This window comes from Lupinus angustifolius, chromosome LG05, assembly GCF_001865875.1.
Source record: "Lupinus angustifolius cultivar Tanjil chromosome LG05, LupAngTanjil_v1.0, whole genome shotgun sequence".
NCBI lineage: Eukaryota > Viridiplantae > Streptophyta > Magnoliopsida > Fabales > Fabaceae > Lupinus > Lupinus angustifolius.
This window is the reverse complement of record NC_032013.1, coordinates 10833806-10860433: the sequence shown is the minus strand read 5'-3', so window position 1 is coordinate 10860433 and position 26628 is coordinate 10833806. Positions and strand designations below refer to the sequence as shown.

Below are 26628 nucleotides of genomic sequence, written 5' to 3'. Positions count from 1 at the left end.
TTCCTATCTAATATCTAGTAACATGATTCCTAAAATAATCATGTAATTAAAATTTCATTTAAAACATTGTGTCACCTATTAATTTCTCTACATTAGAAATATTACCTAATTATGATTATAATCAAAATTAATCAACTAAATCAACAATTTATTTTTCTAAAATCCTTAATAAATCATCTTATTCAATTGATTATAATCAAGGGAGTCTAAGTATAATAAAAAATTGTATAGTCAAGAATATCCTCTCGCCATATATGTATAGAGCTAATCTTTTTTTTAGATGTGTGACTACCTCTCATAATAAATATTATTCATAATATCAAATATTTGACTTATGATCAACTCGTGAGAGCAACATTTAATAAGAGAAGATCTTACATCAAAATTTAGGATCTTGTGTCGTGTCAACTTTGGCAAATTAGGGACTGCCACATGGTGGTTTTTTTGCGACCATAGAGGTCCACATGCATCATCTAATTTCAATTAACTTATTTTATTTATTTATCTCTTTAGTTATAATATAATATGAACAATTAAAGTTAAATACTTTTAAACGTTTTAAATGTGTTATTTTCAAGATTTTATCCATTAAAGGCATTGCGAGCATATTTAAGAGAAAAAACATATGCAAGTTTATATATTGTTAGCATATCATTTACTATCCATATTTAATTATGAATGACATCTTTAATAAAAAAAGTAATCCCAACAAAATAATAGATAATATAATAATTATACATAAATTTTTACATGGATAATATATATTACACTATTCATATGATAATATAGTATGATATTCTCTATAGGATCTTTTTTATAAACTCTTCAACTAAATTTCACATATTAAGGAAATGAGTTAAAAAGACGATTACTTTATTTGATTTAATAAGATATTATTAATAATAATAATTATTATTCAACATATAATATATGAAAATTTGTTTGAATATGATAATTATTATTATTCAAATATGAAAAATTATTTGAATATGATAGTTTGAAATTTGCAAACAGCTGGAGTTGATCATGTTAATCTCCTATACCCTTTTTTCTTCTTCTTTATTTTTTCTAACGCCAAAAAATAATCTCTTTTTTTTCATAAAATTATTACTTTTTTCTAAACCATACTTTTATTTAGAGTGGAGCAACAATTTCAATTCGAGGATCGATCTCAAGTTTTGATTTTTTTCACTTTTTCTAAGATGGGTTCTGAACGTACAAGGTGCATAGAGAGAGAGAAAGAGAAGGTTAAGGCTTTTTGGTTGTGTTGTGCAAAATTTGATGGGTATGATAATCATTCATGAATCTATAGTTTGATTAACTGTTCATTGTTATTGTTTCTCTTTCTATGTTATTGTTGTTTTTTTGGACCAAATATTTGTGTAGTTATAGCATGACTTCAAGTTTTTAATTTCATTTTTTAGATTCAAATGTCAGTGAAATCAGTATTTTCAGAACAAATTTTAGGGACACATTATTTTGACCATCTTTTGAGATTCATAGGAACCAAATTTGAGTTTTATATTTTACTGTGGAGTATAAAGTATCTCCTCGTATATATCGTATAAAGATATGTCTTGTACGACTGATAACAACATTTTAATGAAATAACAAATATAATATTTAACGAAAAACATATAGGATAGATGCCACATTTTTAGTGGACTGAGCAGATAACTTATCCTCTGATATGGTGATATACATTATTCTGTTTTCGGGGACTAAACTAGGGGGCATGTTTTTTTCTAAGGGTTGGACTTCAATATTTAGCCAAATGAGTATTAGAGAGGGTTTCAGATTCTGGATTTGGCCCAGATTCCAGGGATTAGTGAAAACAGTGAGTAAGAAATAAGAAGAAACTATTAAGGTTTAGTTTGTTAGGTGCAACTGATAAAGAGAGAAGATTTTAGTGTACTCTTGTGACTTAATTGACAACTTATGCAAACTTAAACTGTTCCATTGATATTATTCCTGAAGACTTCTTAAAGTACATACTTTAGATTCAAACTATTGCTTCAAGTATGCTTTTCACCCAATGGATGATTGATATCGGAGACTCTATTCATACAGCAAAAAGCGAGGGAAAACGCAAACTACATGGCGGGTGTTTTCTTTGAAGGAATTACACTCTGCTACGAATAAATTCAACTATGATAACAAGCTTGGAGAAGGGGGTTTCGGCAGTGTTTACTGGGGACAACTTTGGGACGGATCGCAAGTAGGACTATCCTTCCTTCATTATTATCGTTATTGTTGTTATTATCATGCATCTTATATTAGTTGCAGCCTATGCCTTTATGGTTAATCTTGATCATTATAGTTTTGATGCTAATTTCTGTCTGACATATTCCGTATAGCCATACATATATATATTGTCGATTTAGTTTTCGGCTAATAAATTTCAATTTTCAAAGACACCCTTTCTATCATTGACCATTCTTCACTGTGATTTTCAGCTTGCTTGGAATAAAAATGTCTATAGATCCTTTGAGCTATCACTAATTCCATGAAAATATGTGCAATATAGGTATTTTGTTAGCCTGTTAAGACAAAACAGTCAAAATTCCCAAGTAGTATAAATTGGGAATATTTCAAAAAGGGGGGTGACATGAATATTTCCATTTTTATTACTAATTTCTCTCCATTCTCCATCCTTGTCATGACTTGAAGATTGAAATTGAGTTTCACATATGTGCCGCCGAAGAACTGGTCTCGTCTCACTATCATTTTATCCTTTCATATTGAATGTGTTTTTACTTAATAATCTGTACCGAAGAAGCAATTGTGATTAATAGTTTAATACTGTAAACATTTTCTCGTGAGATAAAAGAGGCGGTCCAGTGCACGAAACTCCCACTTAGTGGGATATGAGGAGGGTAGATGTACGCAACCTTACCCTGCAAGCGGAGAGACTGTTTCCAGAATGTTCACGAGCTCAAAACATGGATGTTAATGTCACTATATTATTAATTTTATACTACTAACCATAGTTGTGTCATGTCCTACCATTTTAAAATTTGATTTATTCCCATGTCCGTGTAATGTCGTGTCCATGCTTGTAATCCTTCGATATGAGTACACTTGTTTTCTTATCATGATTTGTGAGTGAGCCCAAACAGTTCATTGCAATTTGCGATTCTCTATTCTTGTATGATTTCTATACAGTTCATTGCATTTTGATCTGTACAATACATGCAGATTGCAGTGAAAAGATTGAAAGTTTGGAGCAACGAAGTGGATATGGAATTTGCTGTCGAAGTTGAAATATTGGCAAGAGCGCAACACAAGAATCTTCTAAGTCTCCGTGGCTATTGTGCTGAAGGACAGGAACGATTAATTGTATATGACTATATGCCAAATTTGAGCCTGCAATCTCATCTTCATGGACAGCACTCAGCAGCATCACTTCTCGGCTGGAATCGGCGGATGAAAATTGCAATCGGGTCTGCTGAGGGAATTCTGTGAGTACTGAATCCTATAGTTTCTACTTATTAAGGAATTGATCCCTAAGGACTAAGAACCAAAACAAATGAGATATAGGGACAAATATCCCTATAAAAAACTATAGGGACTAAAGCATAAATGGAAGAAGTTATAGAGCCTAAAAACTTATTTAGATCATTTTTGTACTAGCCACTATCATTAAAATATTATATACTTTCAGATATCTTCACCACCAAGCAACACCACATATCATCCACGAAGATATTAGAGGAAGCAATGTATTGCTCGATTCAGATTTCAAGGCACGTGTCGCTGATTTTGGTTTCGCTAAGTTAGTCCCTGATGGTGCAACGCATGTGACTACAAAAGTTAAGGGTACGCTTGGCTACCTTGCTCCGGAATATGCTATGTTAGGTAAAGCAAATACGAGTTGTGATGTCTTCAGTTTTGGAATACTCCTTCTAGAACTCGCCAGTGGCAGAAAACCGGTGGAAAAGGTTAGTTCCACGGAGACGCGATCGATATTTGATTGGGCACTGCTGTTGGTTTGTGAGAAGAAATTTTGCGAACTTGTTGATCCAAGACTAAATGGTGAGTATGTGAAGGAAGAGGTTAAAAGAGTTGTTCTTGTTGCAATGATATGTGCTCAAAGTGAACCTGAGAAAAGACCTACCATGCTTGATGTAGTAGAGCTACTGAAGGGAAAATCTAAAGAGAAATTTTCTCAGATAGAGAATAGTGAAATGTTTAGAAGCACTCCTACTGGAATTAAAACATGAGTTGGAAGTGAATACTGTGCTATGAAGAAACTGGATCCTCTTGGTTACTGGAGGGTCCAATACTGGATAAGATTGTGACATGTGGGCTTAAATTTTTTTGTCGGTACAAATTTTAAATTAGTTTAAGAATGATGAAACCAATCTGGGCTTCATATTCTAGTACCAGAGAGGATCATTATGAATATTTGACTTTTGAAATAACTATATTGAAAGTCACACATTTGCTGATGTATAATTGATTGATAATGTAAAAAACTTTACAAGAGTACATTGAAATTAATCTGAAAAAAAGACAGGTTATGATGTTTTCAGCAATTGTCATATTTGTTATAGCAGCATGGGGATGTTTGGTTTGTGCATGCATGGATTTATGAGTGTTTGGGTTTTTTCTGTTTTGTACAATGTTTCCCCCTCACATGGGGTTTCCAATTTGAGATTTTGTCATGTTTCATCTTCTTTTTTTTGTTGGTACTATTAAAGGTATCCCTTACTTTTTTGGATAAGAAACTAATCCCTTTCGAGATTCATGGTTGTTCCTTCCAACAAGTGTGGTTATTAGGAATTAAACTCTCGATTTTGAAGATCCAGTTGGACCTTACACCCTCATTAGTTGCTGTACTATTAAACTTTGGAAGGGTTCTGCCATTTTTAAATTGGATGTGAAAAGATATTGTTGGGATAGGCTAAATATTAAATGCTTCACCATACCTAGTCTCTTATATATCTTGGAATTAATATTTATAACACTGAAATCATTGGTATAATAATTGTTTTCTTAAATAATTTAAAGTTATTAGGATGAAAAGATGTATGTGCTGACAATATGAGTTTTCTATATTATTATTATATCATCTACCATTCATTTTTAATTATGAAGCTGATTATAACAAGAGTGAGTTGTGTCGTTGGCAAACTTTACCTACGGTCATCATTTGAGGTAATATTAATTTTAAATAAAAATGTACATTCGTTTAAACTTTAATAATCTTAAATTCACTGATGATTAGATTAGAGGTAAAAATTTCAATTGTTTCATTTTTAATATAAATTGCTATATTGTTTGGAAGAAGTTTATCTTATCTTACTATATAATTTTGTTTGGTTGTCTACATTACTGGAAATTTTGTAGTAACTAAGCTATAGTAGTTAAGATAAGACGAGCAACTCAATTAAGTAAATAACATGCATTTATTTTCCTCATGTTGTCAAATTTGCATGTAATTCAAAGATGGATGAGAATTTTTCAAAAAATGAACGACTAACAATATCAACAATAAAATATGACATTGGCATTTGAAGTTAATCTTATCTTGCTCATTGAAATCCACACATATAGAACTTTTGCACAAAAATATATATGTTATCAATATTAAATGATTTATAAAAATCTTTACGATCTTCTGACTTTTGGTACGAACTCAAATGAGGTCATAGTATTATAAGTACTATCAACAAATACACATGTAAGAGAATTTATTCATTATCTATAATTTTTAGAATGATCACATAAATTACATTGTACATATTTATCAAGCAATAAATTGAAGAAAAAATGTGAGCTTCGGTGAGTATTTTCATGAAAACATCATTTTAGTGTAGGTAAAAATATAAAAAATAAGAGAGAAAAAATGTGTGTGCTGATAGTGTATGAATTTCATATATTATCATTGTAACATCCATCATTTATGTTTTACAATTATTGACTATTAAAAAAAACTAATACAAATGAATAATGAACGAGGTACTAATTGTGTATAAATCGTGATATTAACATTGTATAGATACTATTACAACAAAGATCTGCCTATGATTCATGGGGTATTGACAAGGTAAAAAACAATTACATTATCTATGCACATATATTAACTCTAAGAGTAATTAACACAATTAATGACAAGTGAGTTCAAACTTAGTACAAACAATTTATTATTAGCCCATAACTAACGATAGTATGAGTTAGTCCATAAAAAATCGTTGAAATCAATGTTATTAAAATCATAACCGGTACAAAACAAGTGTTATGCCGGCTAAGCATCAAAATCGGTGTAAACTGGAGAAAAACTGATGAACCGGCCGAAATTTGATTGAACCGACCGGTTCATACATATAATTTTAAAGAATCCACATAGGCACATACCACATAGAATTAGGAACCCCTTTTCTTCATTCACACGAACAAACCTTTCATTCCTTCTCAATTCTTAATTCCATTTCTTCTTAATCCCCTTTTCTTAATCCCAGTTAACCTCACATACCTATGGATGTTTCTGGCTTAAACATGATTGCCTCCAGTGCGAGAATATCTGTGAAAAACAAAAAAATAAATTCGACGAATGAAGTGTCCCATCTATTAATTACTAGAGTGATAAAGAGGTAGTGGCATGGGCAATGAAATGATAGAGTGAGAGAATGAGAGAAATCAATCTGATTTGAAAATGGATTTAAATCCCATTTAATGTGAGGCTTTTTTTTCTTTCCAAATTTCAAAGAATATCAATTAGGGAAAGGAGTTATTATTACTTTTTCAATCAAATCTAAATTGTATATAATGTGGGAAAAGGTGGGTGAGCTCAGTACTTTTCAAATATTTAAAATGTATATAGAGTGTAGGTGACTATTACTTTTAAATATTTAAAACATATTAAATTGTTCAATTCGGACAAACTTGACAATATAATTTTATGATATTAATTATTAGTAAGTGTAATAAATATTTTGTTTAATATTAATGTTGTAGGATATTGTTTAATAATTTTTTTTAAATTATGAACATTTGAAAAGGGGAAGATTGAAAATAAAAAGATTTGAGGGAATGACATGTGTTTTTAAAAAAGAAATTGAAAAGTTTTTTAGTGGTGAAATTGAAAAGTTTTTTAATGATAAAACTATATAAAATGAAGGGCTTTTAGTGGGAGATTTAATATGGCTAAAAACGTTTTTGAAAGGAAGAAAAGTAGTGACGTGTGTATGAAAGGAGTTTGAGGGTAGCAAAATAAATGTATGGTTCAATTGAGAATAAGTTTGGAAGAAAAAATTGAATGTGGTTGTGACACGTGTCCAAAAGAAATAATGTTGAGACTTTTTTTGTTATAAAGTTAATAGATATAATACTAAATGATATCGATGATGGTGTTAGTAAATTTGTTAAATTGAATGTTTGCATTTTTCAAGAATAAATTGGCTCAAGTCATGTTAATGAATGAATCTTAGATGTTTGATATGTTTTATTACTTCAAATTTGCTTTTGAATTATATTGGTTTGTATAAAATGTTTTGCCTTTAATTGATAATTTAAAGCTATGTAATTGTTTTTGAAATATATTATATCTTTTTTTTTCTCTTTTTGATTGCCTAGAGTAATAGATAGGAAAATAGAAAATATGTTACCAATTGCATAAGTTGCTCTAAATTATATTTTTAATATTTTATAAATTTCTGGAAACCTGCGGGTAGTTGACTCATTGAGTATCCATACAGATTAGAAAAAACAAGTACAAATATAAATGAATATGACAAGTCTATGTAGTATAATGTCTTGACCATTTAGACCCATTATCATCCCTCTAATGTCTCACGTGTGAAATTGGAATTGCATGAAATATTTTCAACAAATAATGTAAAAACTGTACTGCACCGGCTGATTCAATCGGAAAATCAGTGAATTAACACGTCTCCTTTCCTTTGGGTATTGTGGTTATGTCGAGTCTCTTAATATTGTGAGTGACTTTTTGGTTGAAAGTAGAATTGTGTTAGAATAATGGAAAATATTAGTGAAAGTGGCAATGGGAAAGGTAAGGAGTAATGGTGAAAGAGAAAGAAGAGTAAATGTAATGTGTAATGGGAAATAGGAAATGGAAAAGGCAAGGAGTAATGGTGGATAGAGAAAGAATACTAAATGTAATGGATAATAGGAAAGATAATTAGTATAGTTTCCTAAAAATTATATTAAATGTTTTTTTAGTATCTATTATTTTACTAGTTTCCAAATAAGCATATATATCTGTTTTAATCGACATACAAATTAGGGATGACAAAAAACTCGACTCGTGTATACCTGTATAAATACTCACAATCGGCACCACTAAAAATAGCTTATAGATGAAAACAAGTTTTACGATTTTCGCCATTACCGACATATTTATTTTTTAATTAAATTATATATATATATATATACTATAGTTTTTATTATATTTTAAGATTATATATTATAAAATTCATTATTATTTCATAATAAATTACAATTATTTGACTATAGTCATAATTTATCATATAAATATCTTATTATTCATGTAATAATCAATTTTAATATTGATTATTATAAAGTATAGAAATATATAATTATAATTAAAAATTCGTTGGATACCCGTAAATACCCACATGAGTATCGACAAATACTCTGAGTTTGAGAATAGAAAGCACTACATGCGTCAGTCCGGTCACATTGTCATCCCTAATACGAACTAACAATTGAACTAATATACTACTATACTAGTTCCCTGACCGATTTTATAAAAAGTATGATATTAATAATACTATTTTCAACAACACCAAGTTGAAGCTAAAATGTGTTCAAGTAGTAACTAAAAATTCTTCATTACTATATCTATGTCTATACTATATATAAAGGCAAAATATGGTGTAACTTTCATCATAGTGTAATTTTCATCTCCTATTTTGCCCTTCACATTATTTAATTTTTACAGAAAACCATATAATCCTAATTAACCACCACCAACATATTAATTAATCACATCTCTCGCCTTAAACTAAATATTTTCATAAACACAAAAAAAATTATAATATAAACTACATCAAATACAACAAATATATTCTAATTATAAAAATGATATATATAAAAATTAAATATGTAGTACCATATAATATTGACTAGCATGTACAAAGTGTCTGTACACACTAGTTATAAATAATATATATAGAATGTTTTTAATTAATGTACCCAAAAAATAATGTTTTTAATTAAGTGATTTAAGAATGTGAATTCTTATGGGAATATTAATTCATCATTCCCTTTTTAGAAAACATGATATAATTTTTTTTTTAAAAAGTTAATACCACATTTGGTCTCTCAAATTCTTTTGACTAGGCCAATTTGGTTCCTAAAAATGAAAACTCGAAATAGTTCAAAAAATATTGACGTGAGTCAAATAAGTTTTTTATTAATTATTACTAGTGTATATAGACATTTTGTGTATGTCAATCAACATTACATGATACTACGTATTCAATTTTTATATATTTCATATATAATTAGAATGCACTTGTTGTATTCGATATACTTTATATTATAATTTTTGTGTGTTATTATAATACAATTTTATGTGAGAGATGTAAATAATTAATGTATTGGTGATGTTTACTTAGGAGTATATGATTTTTTGTAAAAATTAAATAATGTTAAGAGTATAATAGGAAGTAGAAATTACACCATGGTGGAAGTTACACCATATTTTCCCTTTATATATAGTATAGAATTATATATAGTGTAAATATAGATATGCAACTTATAATTAATATGCTTGAGGTGATTACATAGGATTATATGCTTTTTTTAAATTAAAAATTGAAGGGCAAAATAAGAATATACAAATTAAGGGCAAAATAAAAAAATATTAAGGGCAAAATAGGAATATATAAATTACATCATAATGGTGGTTACATCATGTTTTGACTTTATATATAGTACAGATATCTTATTTTTGGGACATTTTAATCTCTATTAAGGACAATTTTGACATATATTTGTGATCCTTGAGCAATGATTTGAATTTTTACTTTCAGGGATTAAATTAATAAACACAAAAAAATGGAAGGACTAAATATCTACTCCAATAAAAATTACTAAGTGACATTTTTTCTAAAGCAAAACTATGATTCAGAATTAAAAATAACATAATAGTTTTGATAATTGCATTGACATATTCGAAAGATTTCATTATAATATTGTTCAACAATGCGAACTTGTAAATTTTCAGGTAGCTTGTAACTTTTTGAATGAGTCAATAAGTTACTAGAGTCGCTCGGTTCACAAAAAAAAATTGAAATGGGTTTGTAACTTTTTAAAAAGAGTTTATTGCGTTTTAAAGTTAGTTTACTGAAATATAATTGTGAAAATAAAAATTGTTTTCAATTTTATTACTTTTTATCCATTTTCCAAATTTTAGCTAGCTCCGAAACTAGTTTTATCAAACAACTCTGTTTAACAAGCTACCTACATATCTATAAGATTTCACCCACCATCAAGCTAGCTTCAAGCTCACGTATACAAACTAGTTTTGCCAACCGGACCCTACAAACAAAACCTAGGCACATAAGAGGATTCTCATGAGTATCATGGCCGGATGGTGGTGTGTTAGTCGTTATGTAACTAATGTAAGTAAGGTCCATTTGACTTAACGGATAGACCTACATGACATGTTATCACCCAAACATGACGCCATGTTTTGCCACACCAATAAGAACAGATTTATTATCCTAAATCATGTTTGCGCCAATAATAACATGTCATGTCAATTATAAAATTTACTTCATTATTATTGTTGTTTTTGTTTTTACTTCATCATGATTGAACTAGATAGAATTATGATAAAATTTAGGACAACAAATATCTATTTTAGGTATAAAGGATCGCTCAATTAGATTCATAAACAAAAACAATATATCACATTACAAAGCAAACGTGACACTTACTAAAATTTGACCTCTTTATGCAGTTCTCTTGAAGAATTTGCTTAAGTTATAACACTAATGATAAATCTTCCTATCAAATCTTCTTACATCATACAAAAGTTACATGTATTGTTTGTAGGATCAAAGAGGAACTTGTTTTTGTGATGAATTTTGCCAATGAGAGAATATTACCAATCAATACCAAAGTGTTGGATCAATAAAATAAAAATAGATGATGTTTAAGTGGAAATGATCATCATGCAATGTTGGTCCTTAGATGGATACCAACTTCTAATTCATTTTCTTTTGTATTGCTATGTGTCAAACTTATAAAATTATTTACATAATTGGTGTAATTTAATATTCAAAACACTTTAGTGACCATTTTTAGTAACTAATTTTACTTCGACAATCTTCTATACTTATCGTATTAGTCTCACTTTTTTAAAAAAGTTATGTTAAAATTTTTATTTAAAATTGTCATATGCATTTATCCACTAAGTAAAAATGGAGAAATATGTAAAAAAATTTACACCCCTTCTTAGTCTTCCCTACTCATTAGAATGAAACCTCATTAATTAAAGGATATGTCTACTTGATGAGAAATTTGTTGGACTAGACTATGATCGAAACCCTCCAATATTTGATGAGTTTTATTGTTATCGGGTATAGGAAGAGTTAAGAGTCCAAATGAGATATCATATCTTAAACCAAAACCTTAAGACATTAATTCTATGAGTTTTTTCACCTCTAAATTTTTTCACTCCTTTCCTCATATTTGATATGAGAGACTTCACACTTTCCGGCTTGTTCCCTCTTAAGTCCACCATATCTCAATCAAATCATTTGCTCTGGTATCACTTATTGGACCAGACTACGATCGAGAAGCCTTCAATACAAGGGAGTTCAATTGTTACCGGGGTATGAGAAGAATAGAAAGTCATAAGTGAGATATTCGTCTTCAACCAAAACTGTAAGACATTAGTTTTATATACATTTTCCACGTATAAACTTTTTCACCACTTCCTTCTTATCCAATATGTGATTTTACATTTAAATAAACACAACAATCTTTAATTAAAATCACTAACTAAAAATTTGGGAAACTTTCTTGAGATTTTTAGGCTAGATATTGCCTATTATCATTAATAGTATGACTAATTAGCTGGATAACATGTCACACACATGTATAATATATCTTATGACAAATGAATCTAAATGATGCAAAGAATAATACAAATAGATATATACCTTTGTAGCAACATTCACCTACATTAACAACAAAACACAAAAGAATAGCATTTATTCATATTCTTCTTGGGACAACAATATACATTTGTGTTCTATACAAAATGTAAACCAAACACTAATTTTCAAGAAGGTAATGACATTTTTATGATTTCATAAAGAATTCGTAAGTTCACATATTTTTAAGAATGTTATATCTATGCATTATTAATATAATCATTATATCATTAAACATTGATTTGAATTACTTTTGTGAAGAGTCGATGATTATTAAATATGAATGATCAATGATGTAATACCAATATATAAAACTTATAGATTATTACTGCATCCATTTTTTATCTACTTATAATTGCGAAAAATATAAATGCACTAACAAGGTCATCCACCATTATTGACTCTTCAAAAAAATAATACAAATCATATTAAATAATATAATAATTAAAGATAAATCTTTAAATCGATAATATATCATTTACTCTTCTAACTATGCATGTAAAGTTCCCGACAGGAATTATAGTGAACTCACCCTGATTACGACTGTAGAAACGCGCCACCCAGCACGTGGGATATACCTTTCTTTCTTTCTTCAACAATTCACACTTTTCTTCATAACTAACACCACAAAACAACACAACCTAACCCTCACGGAAACCATTCATCAATTCCCAATTCCAAATCTTCTAGGACCCTAACCCTATTCTGTTAATCAATCGAGAGACGCAGAAGAGGAACGAAAGAGTAATTGAATTCAACAAACAATGTCTGCTGCTGTGTGTGGAAGCAAGAGAGTTTTTTTCGAAGAACTTCCACCTTCTCCACCACTTTCGAAGAGGCTTCGTTTTTCTTCATCAACTTCACCTATTCCATTGCCTCATCATTCTCTCATCGATCAACTTCGCAATCTCTTTCCTCATATGGATCACCTCGTTAGTGTTTCTTTTGTTTTCACTTTTGTCTTTAAATTTCATCTTCAAAAGAGAGAAAAATGTTTTTTTTATGGTGATTTAATTGTTTAACTTCATTTTTGTATTGCTAGGTTTTATTTCAACTTGCATGGATATGATATCATATCTAGTTTGGGCTATAGTGTTTACATTTTCTTTTTGGCTCTTAAGAGTGGACTGTAACACCTCAGCCCTGACATTCAACCTCAGACCTATGAATATACTGAGTGTGGTGCCCCCTTAGTAGGTCATGGGTTTGAGCCGGGAGGTTCCTTTTAGGGTGAATAAAATAGTGCAAGGGATATTTAAGCTTGTCGGTGACACACTCAGTATATTCATGGCCTCGAGATTGCATGTCAGGGTTGGGGTGTTACATGGACTTGAATTGAGAGTTAAGGGATTAAAGTGTATGAATTGTTTTGTTTTATGGAGTGACTAGATTCTGAACTTTTATTAACTTATGAATTATAAAGTATTTGATTCATATGGATTAAATACTCTATAGAATCTAAACATATCTGCATTTAGAATTCTATTGTATTCTCTAGTGTGTATTCTATGGAAAATATAGAAATATAAACACTCTTTGTAGCAAACAAATATTTGGTTTTAATGATATTGTATTTTATATAGATATCAATAAAAGGGCGGCCCAATGTACGAGACTCTCATCTAAGGGGGTATGTGGAGGGCAGATGTATGCAACTTTAGCTAACAAGCAGATAGACTATTTTCAGGATTTAAACGCGTGACCTCTTTTACTAAACAACAACGTTATTATTGTGTCGAGGCTCGCCTTGTAGGATGTTATAAATATCAATGTAGTGATTTATTTCAAAACCAATCTGAATTGAAGTCCATCGTAAGGAAATTCATTTGATTAATACATACTAAATATACCGTCTAATTCAAATATTTTATCAAAATGGATTCAATTTGTCCCGCCCGTCCCTCCATCATATTCTTATTGAAATAACAATTTTCTATAATTGTTGATCCCTATCCTTCTTACCCGCTTTCCATATTGATTAGCGTTTTTTGTTTTGTGCCTTAGTTTAGTGTAAAATAGAAATATATCTACCGAATTTTAACGACGAATCAAATTTTTTATGGAATTGTGAAAGATGGGAGATGAAAAGATCCTTCTGATCAAATCCTATCATTCTATTCTATTGACAATTTAAAAAAAAACTGCTGTTTTGTGTGTTAAACATCAACTATAATCGAAAATGTAAAAAAAATTATGGTGATTTAAGCCTTTTTTGATTTGAGATTTGTGCATTCCAAGGTTTTATTTCACTTATTTTTTGTTTGTGTTTTAATTTTAACTATTATTGAAAATGTAGTTCATTTTAATTTTTGTGATGCTTTAATTGTTTGATGTCTGGACTATTCGTGAATTGAGATTCACTTTTTTCTAGGATGTATTTCAAAGAACATGATTTATGATATAGCATTATGACATCGTTCGACCCATGTAGCTGACCCCACCTAGTGAGATAAAAGTTTGGTTGTTGTTGTTACTCTAGTCAAAATAAGAAAACTGTTTTTTTCCAGCAACTGGATTAGGACTGAGCATCCTTCAGTATATTTTATAAAATGTTATATATATAATACTTTTATAATTATAAAAAATAGCTAAAATTACTTATATATATACGCCCCTCTAATGTTTTTTTTGATCAAACAACTGGTTAGGTGAGGGTAGGTGAGTGCCGAGATATGATGTCTGCTTCCAAGGTAAATTAATCATGTCTGTGCAAATGTAAGAGGGGAATGTATTTATTTTAATTTTTGCGTCAACTCGATTGCTCTGTGCAGTTATGTCTGGTTTATTTTGATTTGAGGTTTATGTATTTCCGGGATTTGTTGTTTGTTTTTTCTTGTCAAAACAAGGAAAATGCTTTTCTGTGCAACTAGGTTCGACAGGTGGTTAGGCATCGTATATTGATGCGAGTGTGTGTGGATAATGAGATATGCCGTATTTCGAGATAGAGTGAATCTGTTATGTGCATATGTGAGGTGGTATCAACCGAGGTGTCGAATCTAGTTGTATAAATAATTCGTTAGCGACAACGTGTTGATTAAGTTGGTCGGGTTTGAATTTCTTGGGATTCATTGTTGGTGGGTACCTCAGTAAGCACTCGTTGAGCCTTGAGGATGGCCTGATCATGAGATGGGCCCCACCCTTAACCCTCAATACTTCATCGCCATTAAAGGATTAATGGAGCTGTCCAAACAAAGTATGAGTAATTGCTCTTTTAAATAAGACAAGACCACCCTTTTGGTCTCTGAGTTTGTGAATTCGTCATTTTGATCCCTAGTTTTTAGAAATCATCGATTTAGTCCCTGAAGGTATAAGTGGCGCTTATATTAGTTCTTAAAATTATAATCCATCAGTTAAATAGGTCCCTAGACTTAGGGACTACTGGTCCTTAGAATTTCAGGGATTAAAATGATAATTTCCTATAATCAGGGACTGGTATTACAGGTGCTTACAAATTCATGGATTGAAATGGTGACTGTCCAAATAACAAAATTGTTTATTAGATATGTTATTATCTATTGATGCTTGCCAAAAGTTGCATATGGATTGCATAATGAATAGATGATTTCCTTCTGCTGAATGTTTTACTTTTATCCCATAAATATCCCTTAGTAGCTGATATTTTACCCTTCAGCTTTATGAGAGAGCTGTGCAAGAATCTGGCAATGATCTAGAAGCTGCCATCAAGAGGCTGAACGAGCTTTGCTTGGAAACTGATGATGGAAACACTGGAACTTCGGGTATGATCAAGATATGCAATTAGATTTTTTGTAAAGTAAAGCTGTTTATGAGAAGAAACTCTGTTTATACCTATTCTCCAATAGGGAATTTTACTTGTTATTGTATTCACCTTATGATGCATAGTGAATTAGTGATATTCTTCCCCCTGTGACCTGGACAGGGGCTAGAGAATATGGAACTAAGTTGAATAAGTTTTCAACATGTTTTAAGCACGAAACCAACTTAGAAATTGATGCATTTCTGAGAAATTTTGCAGCTAAAGTGGAAGGTGATGGGAATGCTTCTGCTTCTGAGGTTCAGCCTGCTATGAACAACCTTCCTGTGAATGGAGCAGAATGGGTTGAATTTTTCGTTACAGAAATGAGTGTCGCTACTAATGTTGACGATGCTAGAGGCCGTGCTGCGAGAATTCTAGAGCTTCTCGAGAAATCAATCAGTGCACGTGCTAGTGCTGATGCAGCTGATGCTCTGAAAGAGGTATTTCATTCTAGAATGTAGAATCATTTAATAATTCATGTTAATTAACCATTCTCTGTTGTCTTTCATGTCCTTTCTGAGGAGTAACATAATTGCTTGTTGTATGCTATTGGCAAGGGATTATTGAAGTATCAGTTGGACAATATTTGATCTTTCAAGATTTGATGGTTTGAGGAAGATTGTACTTAGACTTAAACTTAGGATGTTTCATCATAATTATTTATTATAATTGAAAACAGGTTTTGGAAAATAATTCCCGTGCTGTATTATTCAACTAAAGGAACAGTTCTTAAATAGTTCAAGGTCAAGCAGGGAGGTGAGATTACAGGAACTGAAAAAGGAAAGAAATTAAACACTAATTACCTAAACATTTTCTACTTTACATGGAAGGAATGAAAACATAAAAAGAAAGACAATAAACTTCAATAATGGAAATCGAGGTTTAATTCCCTAATACAACAGATTCCGGTTTATTCCTCTTGACAATTGTATGTATCTTTTAGTTTCACCTGCTTATATTGTAAGATAAATTTGGCGGGTGAAACTTACTTTGCTTAGACTTTCTGTTGTATGGATCTTTGAAATTTGAATAGAAATGTATGTAATGCAAATGGAGGGCCTTAGTGCCTGATTATCAGAGAACTAGGCATAAGGTGGTTCGTGATATGTGAATCCGCACTTGAAATCTGTATATGTATGATAATTTGGGAATAATTCTGTGGTGTTTCCTCTCCATTTCCCTTGGTTGAGAATGTATAATAAATTGTCATAACATGTCTCCATTTCAGGAAAATTTGATGCTGAAGCAGCAAATGGAAGTGCTGCTTAAGGAGAAGAATTCTTTTAAGAATGCTTTTAGAATCCAGCATGAACGCGTTTCTGATTATGAGGATAAGAACCAAGAGTTGCAGCGTCTGAAGCAATCGGTGTCTGAGTATCAGGAGCACATCAGAAGTCTTGAGGTCTGAATCAACTTTGTCCCTGCCTTTTCACCTTTAGTCAATGGTTTTAATTCTTTACATATTTGGTTTTAAAACTTAAAAACAGAAGATTGAAAATTCAAATACATCAGACTAACAGTTTAAATCCGGTCCCTCCGTAAAATGGCATAGAAAGGAAGGAAAAATGATGTCACCGCACACATAGTAGAAATGACTCAATTTTGATGATGATGATGGAGATTTACGGTCAATTCCTTAAGAACATTGTTTTTTTTTGTATAACTAAGGGTATCCCCTCACCCTATGGGTAAGGAACTGATCCCTTAAACACATTGATGCTAGTATGCTGATAGCCGGAAATACCTCCAACGATCTTGCACTTGCCATCATGTAGTCCTTTTTGGGGGGTTAAGAGTTAATCTAGTAGTCTATTATCTACATAGTTTTACAAGTTAGCACTGAAACTTTCCATTCTTTTGTTATATACTCCTAACTCTACTCTGATTGAAAAGGGGAATGGGTCATTTCTTCAATTACTGCATCTTAACACAAACTGATTTACTAACTAAAGTTGGTCCATTATTTAATTTAGACAAACATATTGGTGGGAAATGTTGGATGAAAAATCTAACACCACTTTTTAGCCCTCCTTCACATCTCAAAATGATATTTTTGAAACTTCAGAAATTGTTTTCTATGCATACTAATAAATTCTGTATCTATGATTTGTTGTTGGCAGATGAAAAACTATACTCTGAGGTTGCATTTGGAGCGCGCTTATCAGAGAAACAACCCCTTCCCCGGGCGTTTCCCTCCCGATTTCTTCTAATGAAATCGATGTCTGGAATTTGATATAATAAATGCAGCAAATACCTGTATCAGGTTAATAAATTGTGTACTGTGATTTTATCCCCAAACAAAAGGGTCAAATGATGTTATAGTTTGGTTGGCTTCTGGTGGCCAAGACATCGTTTGTGTGTTCTTTTATAGTTTCATGGGAGATTCTATCTTATCAACCTGGAATATAATTTGACATTATAAGTATGATGATTATTGGTCATTTAGTTTATTTTATGTAGTTATTTATAATGTTGTTAAATAGCTGCCCCCGCCATGGGAGAAGGCAGTGGCTTTTTATAGCCGATCGCGATTAGAAAAATCTGTTATATGGCCTTGTCCGCCATTTACACGGAAGTGGCGGTATGGCAATGGAAGCGCCATGACGGAAAAGGCAGAACTGAAGGTAAATGAGATTTTCTAGGTAGGTTTATTGAAATAATTAATGGGTTGGGTTGGGTTTTTAGGCTCGATTTTGGGTTAAATCCTGAATCCTTTTTATTTTTAGAGAAACTCTTCCCCTCTCTATAATCTACAACCAGCTTCTGTCTCCACTGTTATTGTCGTTATTGTTGTTATTGTCGTTGTCAAAGTCTGTTGTCACCTCCCGGTTGTTCTCTATCGTATCTGTTTTCTTTCTTTTTTTATTTTTCATAAGGGTTATTTTATTTTATTTTAAAACTAATACTCTATTTTTCATGAATTGCAATTTTATTTTTTAGAAAACTTTTAATTTTATTAAATTGTTATTACTAATCCTTATAATATATTTAGTAAAATGCATAATCTGTATTCTCTATTATTTTTTTAAGTGAAGTTTATGAAATACAATTTTTTTTCCCTGAAATGTAGTTTATATTTTTTGTGGATTGCAGTTTATATTGTTGTCTCGACTACAATTTCCACCCTCCTGGAATGCACTTCAATTTTTTTTTTCTGAACTGCAGTTTATGTTTTTTAATTATTTTTTGTCAACCGTTAATGATATCCAATATTTGTCCGCAACATTATGATGGTGAAATTTTGGCAACCATCATGGGCCACCATTTGTCATTAAGAACACTGGATCGAAATTTAGTCATTTACAATTCCGAACTAGATTAGTGACCAACATAAAAGAGATAATATTTTCTAATAATTCATGATTTGGTGAGCTAATATGATAACATAAGCTCTCTCTTAATCCTATAGAGGGTTGTGTTAGAAACAATTATTATTATAGGATAATAATGAGTTTAGTGATTTTGAATTATTTGAGGGATAAGGGGATTTTGAATATTAAGGTGTGGTTACAAAGGAATGTGATTATCTTTTCTAGTGTTTCACTTTTGGGTAGGTGGAATAGTCCTTTAGAATGTATTAAGCTAATGCATTAATGTATTAAGCTAATGCATTAATGTACTAAGCTAATATCATCGATAATATAAAGAAGTTTAAAATTTATACGTCGTGTAAAGTTTTTTACACTGTCAGCACATCATCCACCATTGATTTATATTACTTTTGTTTGAGAGTCAATAATAATTAATAAATCCATTGTGGATAATTTACTAACAGTATAAAAACCACTTACACTATCAGTATATACATATTTAATCTATAAAAAATGTGCAAGTTGTGTAGAATTTATTTGATTGAATAGGAAATTGAAGCTCACTTTGTTAGAGTTCAACTCCATCCTAATTTCCCTGTGATTTTAGACTTACATTCGGTTTGGTCGAGAAAGGAAAATAGAATGAAAGAAAGTTCAAGGAATGAAAAATAATAGAAATTAAGGTGAAAAAGTGGTTGTTTGATTTAAAATAAAAAAGATGGAAAGAAAGTTATCACTTTTTTCTCCTCTTGTTTTTTTATGCAAAAATGAAAGGAAAAGAAAATTTATACTTGTGAAATTATATAAACACCCCTAATAAAATGTCTAACTTATATCATACTAGCATGTTGACAGTTATTACTATGTCAATCAACCCACTCTCATATCGTTTGTAACGTGTTGTTTGTACGTTACAAATGACAAATATAATATTGTCTTAAATATTATTGGAAATCCTTCGTAATTGATGTGGAAGCAAGACCAATGAATCTTGGTAGATGAACCATTGAGTACATTCAATGATGAATATTCCAAAGTATTGGAACTATTCATTGACTCTTGAGAATTATGAAGTCTAACTTAGAAAGTTGGAGTAACACTTTTCAAAGTGTATTGAAAGGTATGACAACAATTAATCATCCATTATGTCTTTATGATGGCGTCTTCCTCCCCTTCACTATATATATGAGACTTGTGATGAAGTGATACAACAAGCAAGTGAGAAAGAACAATATAGAGAGAAAGTGAGAGAGTTTATATTCACATAGTGTGAAATTTGTATTCCTAATGAGATGCTAGAGAGAGTTTGTATTTTCATCATTTTTGGGTGAGATTGAGTGTTATCCTCTTTGTAAGAGAGAGTTAAGTATTGTAATCCTACTTTATATTGTGGAGATATTTTCTGAACTAGGTCCCGTGGTTATTTCCTTCTCACATTGAGGAGGTTTTTTCATGTTAAAAACTCTATGTTATTCTTCTACTCTTCTCTATTTTCTTTATACACTTGTTACTTTCGTAAGTGCCCATTTTGCATCACACAAAGGATGAAATTGGTTATGAATTTCCCAACAATAGTATCATAGCTCCCAGGTTCATTCAGGGATCTTAACTTGTGTAGTCCAAGATGGAAGGAGCCGTTAATATCTCATTTGATGGAGATATATTCAAGTTGACAACTAACAATTATTCCTATTGGAAGCCCATGATGGAAGATCATTTATATTGCAAGGATATGCATGAGCCTATTTCTTGCAAAGACAAGCCAGAAGATAAGGGTCACGAAGATTGGGAGCTTTCGAATCGAAAAGTTGTTGCAATGATATGGAAGTATATTGATAGAAGTTTATTTGAGCATGTGTCAACATACACAAATGCTTATGAGTTATTGTCGAAACTTGAATCTATGATTGAAAAGAAAACTCCAAAAAATAAAGCATATCTTATCAGAAGGTTGATGAAACTCGACTACAGAGATGGTCAGAGCATGATAGAGCACTTGAATTCATTCAACGTTCTTGTCAATAAATTGATAAAGAAAGATATGAAGATAGATGGTGAGTTGCAAGCACTTTTGTTACTGAGTTCGTTGTCTGAAAGCTAGGATACATTGGTGGTCACGCTCAACAACTCAGTCCCTAATGGGAAGGTCTCAATGGACACTGTTTCAGACAGTCTATTGAATGAAGAATCCAAAAGAAAAGAATGGAGTACATCCTTCCAATCTGAAGCAAATATTATGGAGAGACGTGGAAGAAGTGAAATTCATAGGAGGAATGGATCTCGTGGAAGAAGCAAAAACAAATTCAGAGGTCGTTCTCAATCTCGCATGAGATCAATAACATGCTATTATTATAGTAAAGAAGGACATAAAATATTTGCAGGCATGTCCTTGAAGAGAGACCAGAAAGTTGGAAATGTCCATGAAGATTTAGTTAATCCAAGGAAAAATGGTCATAAGTCTACCACAACCGTCGCCGCAGATGATGATGTTCTCCTCATTGGAGAAGACAATTACCTAAATGTTGCACATGGTGATTGTACTTGAATCGTTGGCTCCGATGCTTCTTTCCATGTAAGTTCACATGAAGGTTTCTTCTCAAACTACAAGAAAGGGGATTATGGTACTGTGAAAATAGGAAACCATGTTACAAGCAATATTACAGGAATTAGTGATATTGTGTTTCTAATAAACACATGAGGAAAACTTGTACTGAAGGAGGTGAGACATGTCCCACATATGCGTCTCAACCTTATCTCAACGGGTAAGTTGGGTGATGTTGGTTTTGTAAGCCACTTTGGTGCTGGAAAGTGAAAACTAGCAAAAGGCAACCTTGTTATTGCTAGAGGCTCAAAGGAAGGATCTTTGTAGATTATGCAAGGAGGAATTTGTTTTGGAGAAGCAAATGTTGTTGTCGACTCCAAAGATCTTTGGCATAGGCGATTGGAGCACATGAGTGAGAAAGCACTTTAGATGCTCGCCAAAGACCACTTTCCATGTATAAAAAGTCAAAAATTACATTCTTGTACTGATTATCTTTATGGTAAACAATATATAGTCAATTTTCAGAGAATATACAATCTCTCATGGAGAGATAAAGTACTTGAATTGGTGCATTCAGATGTTTGTACACCATCTGAAAGATCTCTTGGAGGAGCCTACTACTTTGTCACATTCATAGATGATCACTCGAGAAGAGAATGAGTGTACTTGTTGAAAAGCAAAGATCAAGTACTATCAGCATTTAAAGAGTTTCATACACTAGTTGAACGTGAGACTGAGAAAAGGTTGAAGTGTCTGAAAGCAGACAATGTGGAGAGTATCGTGGTCCATTTGAAGCCTATTGCAAGTCTTATGGTATCAGACTAGAGAAGACACCACCAAAGACTCCTAGTTGAATGGAGTATATAAAAGGATGAACCGCACAATTGAGGAGAAGATCATATGCATGTTGCAAGATGCCAATCTCCCCAAGTCTTGTTAGGGTTAAGTAGTAAAGACTATAGTAGACCCCATAAAACGAACACCTTCAAGACCCCTGAACGAAGAAATTCTAGAGGAAGTATGGTACAAGAAGAATGCATCCTTCAACCACCTGAGAGTATTCGGGTGCAGAGTCTTCGTTCACATTCCAAAAGATGAGAGAAAGAAGATAGATGCTAAGACCAAAGAGTGCATTTACATTGGGTCTCCAAAAGTTGAATTTGGGCATAGACTATGGGATCCGATAAACAAGAAAGTTGTGAGAAGCAGAAATGTTGTGTTCTTTGGGGATCAGACGATAAAAAATGTTCAGAAGAAAAGTCAGTGTAAGTCCAAAGTTCACATTGATTCAGGGGAAGAGGTTCATCAACAGACAGATCCCGATCATCAGATAGATCTAGAACAAATAGACCAACGGGCAGATCCTGCTCGCACGGAACATGAACATATTAATGAAGAGTCAAATCATGATGAAGTTGTGGTAGACACACAAATGCATCAAGAACCCGAGCTAGTAGAGCATCATATGCAAGTTGAACTTAGGTGCTCCGGAAGAGGCAGAATACCTTCTTCAAAGTATCCTGATAAAGAAGAAGTTATGCAGACATCTGATAAATAATGGTGAACCTCACGACTTGTCAGAAGCTATGCAGACATCTGATAAAGAAGAGTGGATTAAAGACATAGAAGATGGGATGAACTCGTTACATGAGAACCATACTTATGATCTGGTGGAGTTGCCCAAATGAAGAAAAGCCTTGACAAACAAATGGTTTTATAGGCTTAAAGTTGAAGAAAGAAGCTCGAGACCAAGGTACAAAGCTTGAATTATTGTGAAAGGATGCAATCAAAAGAAATGAGTTGACTTTGATGAGATATTCTCACCAGTGGTGAAGTATTCCTCCATAAGAGTAGCATTGGGTCTAGCAGCTAGCCTAGACTTAGAAGCTGAACAACTTGATGTCAAAACATATTTCTTACATGGAGACATCAAAGAAGAAATCTATATGAAGGTTATGAAGAACCATGCAATGAACACAGTGTGTAGTTTGAACAAGAGTTTATATGGTCTGAAGCAAGCCCCGAGATAGTGGTACAAGAAGTTTGAATCCTTCATGACTAAATACAGTTTCAAGAAGACAATTGGTGATCATTGTGTATTCATTGAAAGGTATGAAGATGAAAAATTTATTATCCTCCTCTTATATGTTGATGATATGTTAATCACTAGGTGTGACAAGACCAAGATTGATGGTTTGAAGAATGTTTTAAACAAGTCTTTTGCCATGAAAGACTTGGATCCTGCAGAGCAGATCCTTGGAATAAGGGTAATCAGATATCGTTCCAAGAAGTTGTTATGGCTATCACAAGAGAAGTACATTGAGAAAGTTCTCAAGAGATTTAACATGGATAAGGCAAAGTCTGTCATTGTTCCACTTGTTGGACATTTCAAGTTAACAACAATGCAATGTCCAACTAGTGATGAAGAAAGGAAAGAAATGAGCAGAATGCCTTATTCCTATGTGGTAGGAAGGCTAATGTATGTTATCATTTGTATAAGACCAGATATTGCCCATGTAGTTGGAGTTGTGAGTCGGTTCTTGTCCAATCCCGACAAAGAGCATTGGAATGCAGTAAAATGGATATTGAGATATCTGAGGGGAACTACTAAAAGATGTTTATGCTTTGGTAATGAAGATCCTATGTTAGTTGGATACACATATGCTGACATGACTAGAGATGTAGATTCTAGAAAATCTACATCAGCTTATCTAACTACTTTTGTAGAGGGGCTGTATCTTGACAATCCAAGTTACAAAGATGTGTTACATTATCAACAACTGAAGCAGAATATATTGTAGCATTTGAAGCTGCCAAGAAGATAAAATATATGAAAAACATCTTGCACGAGTTGGGTCATGCTCAAGATAGATATGTTTTTCACTGTGATAACCAAAGTGCAATTCACCTAACTAAGAATCCTACATTTCATTCTCAGACAAATCACATTAATTATCGTTATCATTGGATACGAAATGCTTTGGAGGATGGTGAGTTGTAGCTAGAGAAAATTCATACAGATGACAACTGGTCCGACATAATGACCAAGACAGTTTCACTCAAGAAGCTAACAAATTGTTGTAGAGGTGCAAGACTGGTGATACCCATCAATTAATTCAGGAAGGGAGAGATTTATTGGGAATCCTTCCTAATTGATGTAGAAGCAAGACCAATGAATCTTGGTAGATGAACCATTGAGTATATTCAATGATGGCTATTCCAAAGTCTTGAAATTATTCCTTGACTCTTGAGAATTATGAAGTTTAACTTAGAAAGTTGAAGTAGCACTTTTCGAAGTGTATTGAAAAGTATGACAACAATTAATCATCAACAATATTTTTATGATGGAGCCTTCCTCCCCTTCATTATATATAGGGGACTTGTGAGGAAGAGATACAACAAGCAAGTGAGAAAGAATAACATAGAGAGAAAGTGTGAGAGTTTATATTCACATAGTATAAGATTTATATTCCTAGTGAGATACTAGAGAGAATTTGTATTTCCATCTTTTTTGGGTTAGATTAAGTGTTATCCTCTTTGTAAGAGAGAGTCAAATATTATAATAATACTTTCTATAGTGGATATATTTTTTAGACTATGTCCCGTGGTTGTTTTCTTCTCACATTGAGAAAGTTTTTCCACATTAAAAATTCTTGTGTTATTCTTCCAGACTTCTCTATTTTTTATACACTTACTGCTTCTGCAAGTGCCCATTTTGCATCACACAGATGATGGAAATTGGTTCTGAATTTCTCAACAAATATTTGTAATTTACAGTTGAATTTATTCAATTTGTGTAATGTTCAACTTTTCTAAATACGCTTTCAAAATAAGAAGATAATGAGGATAAAATAAGAAGATAATTTATATGATTTTTTTTTTGTAGAAATAAGAAGATAATGGTGGCAAAATAGGAAATCACAAATTACACCATGATGGGTGATTATTTTGTGTTTTTCATTTATTAAGTAGTATAGATAATATATTAAGGTATATCACATGTCATTTATTCTCGGATGTTTTTGCCATATATCTTCATATGCAAATAACATAAAAAAATATTTTTATGTATATCATTTTATATGTCAAATAATGTATTTATAAGAATAAGTAATATTGAAAAGACTTTGACTCAAAAAAGATGGAAATGCATTATATATATTAGGTTTAGGCTTAACTTTGGCTCAAAAGTGAGACAAATTGACTTTTATGATTGAATAAGCCATCAGATCTAAAGCTGAGTTTGTGTTTAAAATTAGTTAATCAACATTTATGGTTGAGTAAGTGATAGACCTTACTTGATGCAACTTGATATCTCATCACCCCTAATAAACACAAATAATTAAACACTTTCACTTCATATGTTTTGATATTTTGGTTTATCATATTATTACAAATCTTTAATATTTTAGAAATCTAAAATTAAATTAGGTATTTTTTTCTAACTATGTACACTTATTTATTTATTCATATTTCTAGTAAAATAGTTATTATTTTTATTACATAATTCTTATTTTATCGCCATGTTAACCCAATGTTATTTTTCTTTCTTCACGATAAAAATAAAAAAATGTGATAAAAAATAATTAATATTAACATCAACATTTAAATAAGAGTAATTGTTTTCCAAATTTCTTATAAACTCTTTAAATAAACCACATTTAGTTTTATTTATTTTAACCCCTTCACCATTATTCTCGCCATTTAAATAAAGCGTTAGAGGTGTTTAGATTTCGGTAGAATAAGAATCTTTACAAAACAAGATCCAATTTTTCCCATAACCCTAAATCCCCAAATTCGAATCCCCAAAATCAATCGATCGTTCTCTTCGATTAACCAATCAAG

At 31.6% G+C, this 26628-nt stretch overlaps 2 protein-coding genes across 5 annotated transcripts; both read left to right on the top strand.

Annotated features, from left to right (window-relative positions):
* On the top strand, window positions 1115-4309 carry LOC109347771 (PTI1-like tyrosine-protein kinase At3g15890). The gene is made up of 4 exons (XM_019587823.1): window positions 1115-1285; window positions 2071-2218; window positions 3199-3461; window positions 3665-4309. Exons 1-4 carry the CDS (start codon window positions 1203-1205, stop codon window positions 4221-4223), a joined length of 1053 nt encoding a protein of 350 aa, XP_019443368.1. The 5' UTR covers window positions 1115-1202; the 3' UTR covers window positions 4224-4309.
* Window positions 12723-18401, top strand: LOC109347770. 4 transcript variants are annotated; one of them, XM_019587819.1, is made up of 5 exons: window positions 12723-13087; window positions 15787-15892; window positions 16150-16370; window positions 17144-17332; window positions 18051-18401. In XM_019587819.1, the coding sequence occupies exons 1-5, from the start codon at window positions 12920-12922 to the stop codon at window positions 18138-18140; spliced, it is 774 nt and encodes a 257-aa protein (XP_019443364.1). In that variant the 5' UTR covers window positions 12723-12919; the 3' UTR covers window positions 18141-18401. The 4 variants fall into 4 exon arrangements, with proteins under 4 accessions (XP_019443364.1, XP_019443363.1, XP_019443367.1 ...); XM_019587818.1 differs by having other exon boundaries at window positions 12724-13087; window positions 15787-15887; window positions 16145-16370; XM_019587822.1 differs by having other exon boundaries at window positions 12725-13087; window positions 17159-17332.

Excerpts from the sequence above, each read along its gene's own strand:
- LOC109347771 (XM_019587823.1), top strand. The coding sequence starts at position 1,203 with ATGGGTTCTGAACGTACAAGGTGCATAGAGAGAGAGAAAGAGAAGGTT. Across the intron at positions 2,219-3,198 it reads AACTTTGGGACGGATCGCAA|ATTGCAGTGAAAAGATTGAA; the intron begins GTAGGACTATCC and ends CAATACATGCAG. Across the intron at positions 3,462-3,664 it reads GGGTCTGCTGAGGGAATTCT|ATATCTTCACCACCAAGCAA; the intron begins GTGAGTACTGAA and ends ATATACTTTCAG.
- LOC109347770 (XM_019587819.1), top strand. The coding sequence starts at position 12,920 with ATGTCTGCTGCTGTGTGTGGAAGCAAGAGAGTTTTTTTCGAAGAACTT. Across the intron at positions 13,088-15,786 it reads TTCCTCATATGGATCACCTC|CTTTATGAGAGAGCTGTGCA; the intron begins GTTAGTGTTTCT and ends TTTACCCTTCAG. Across the intron at positions 15,893-16,149 it reads TGGAAACACTGGAACTTCGG|CTAAAGTGGAAGGTGATGGG; the intron begins GTATGATCAAGA and ends GAAATTTTGCAG.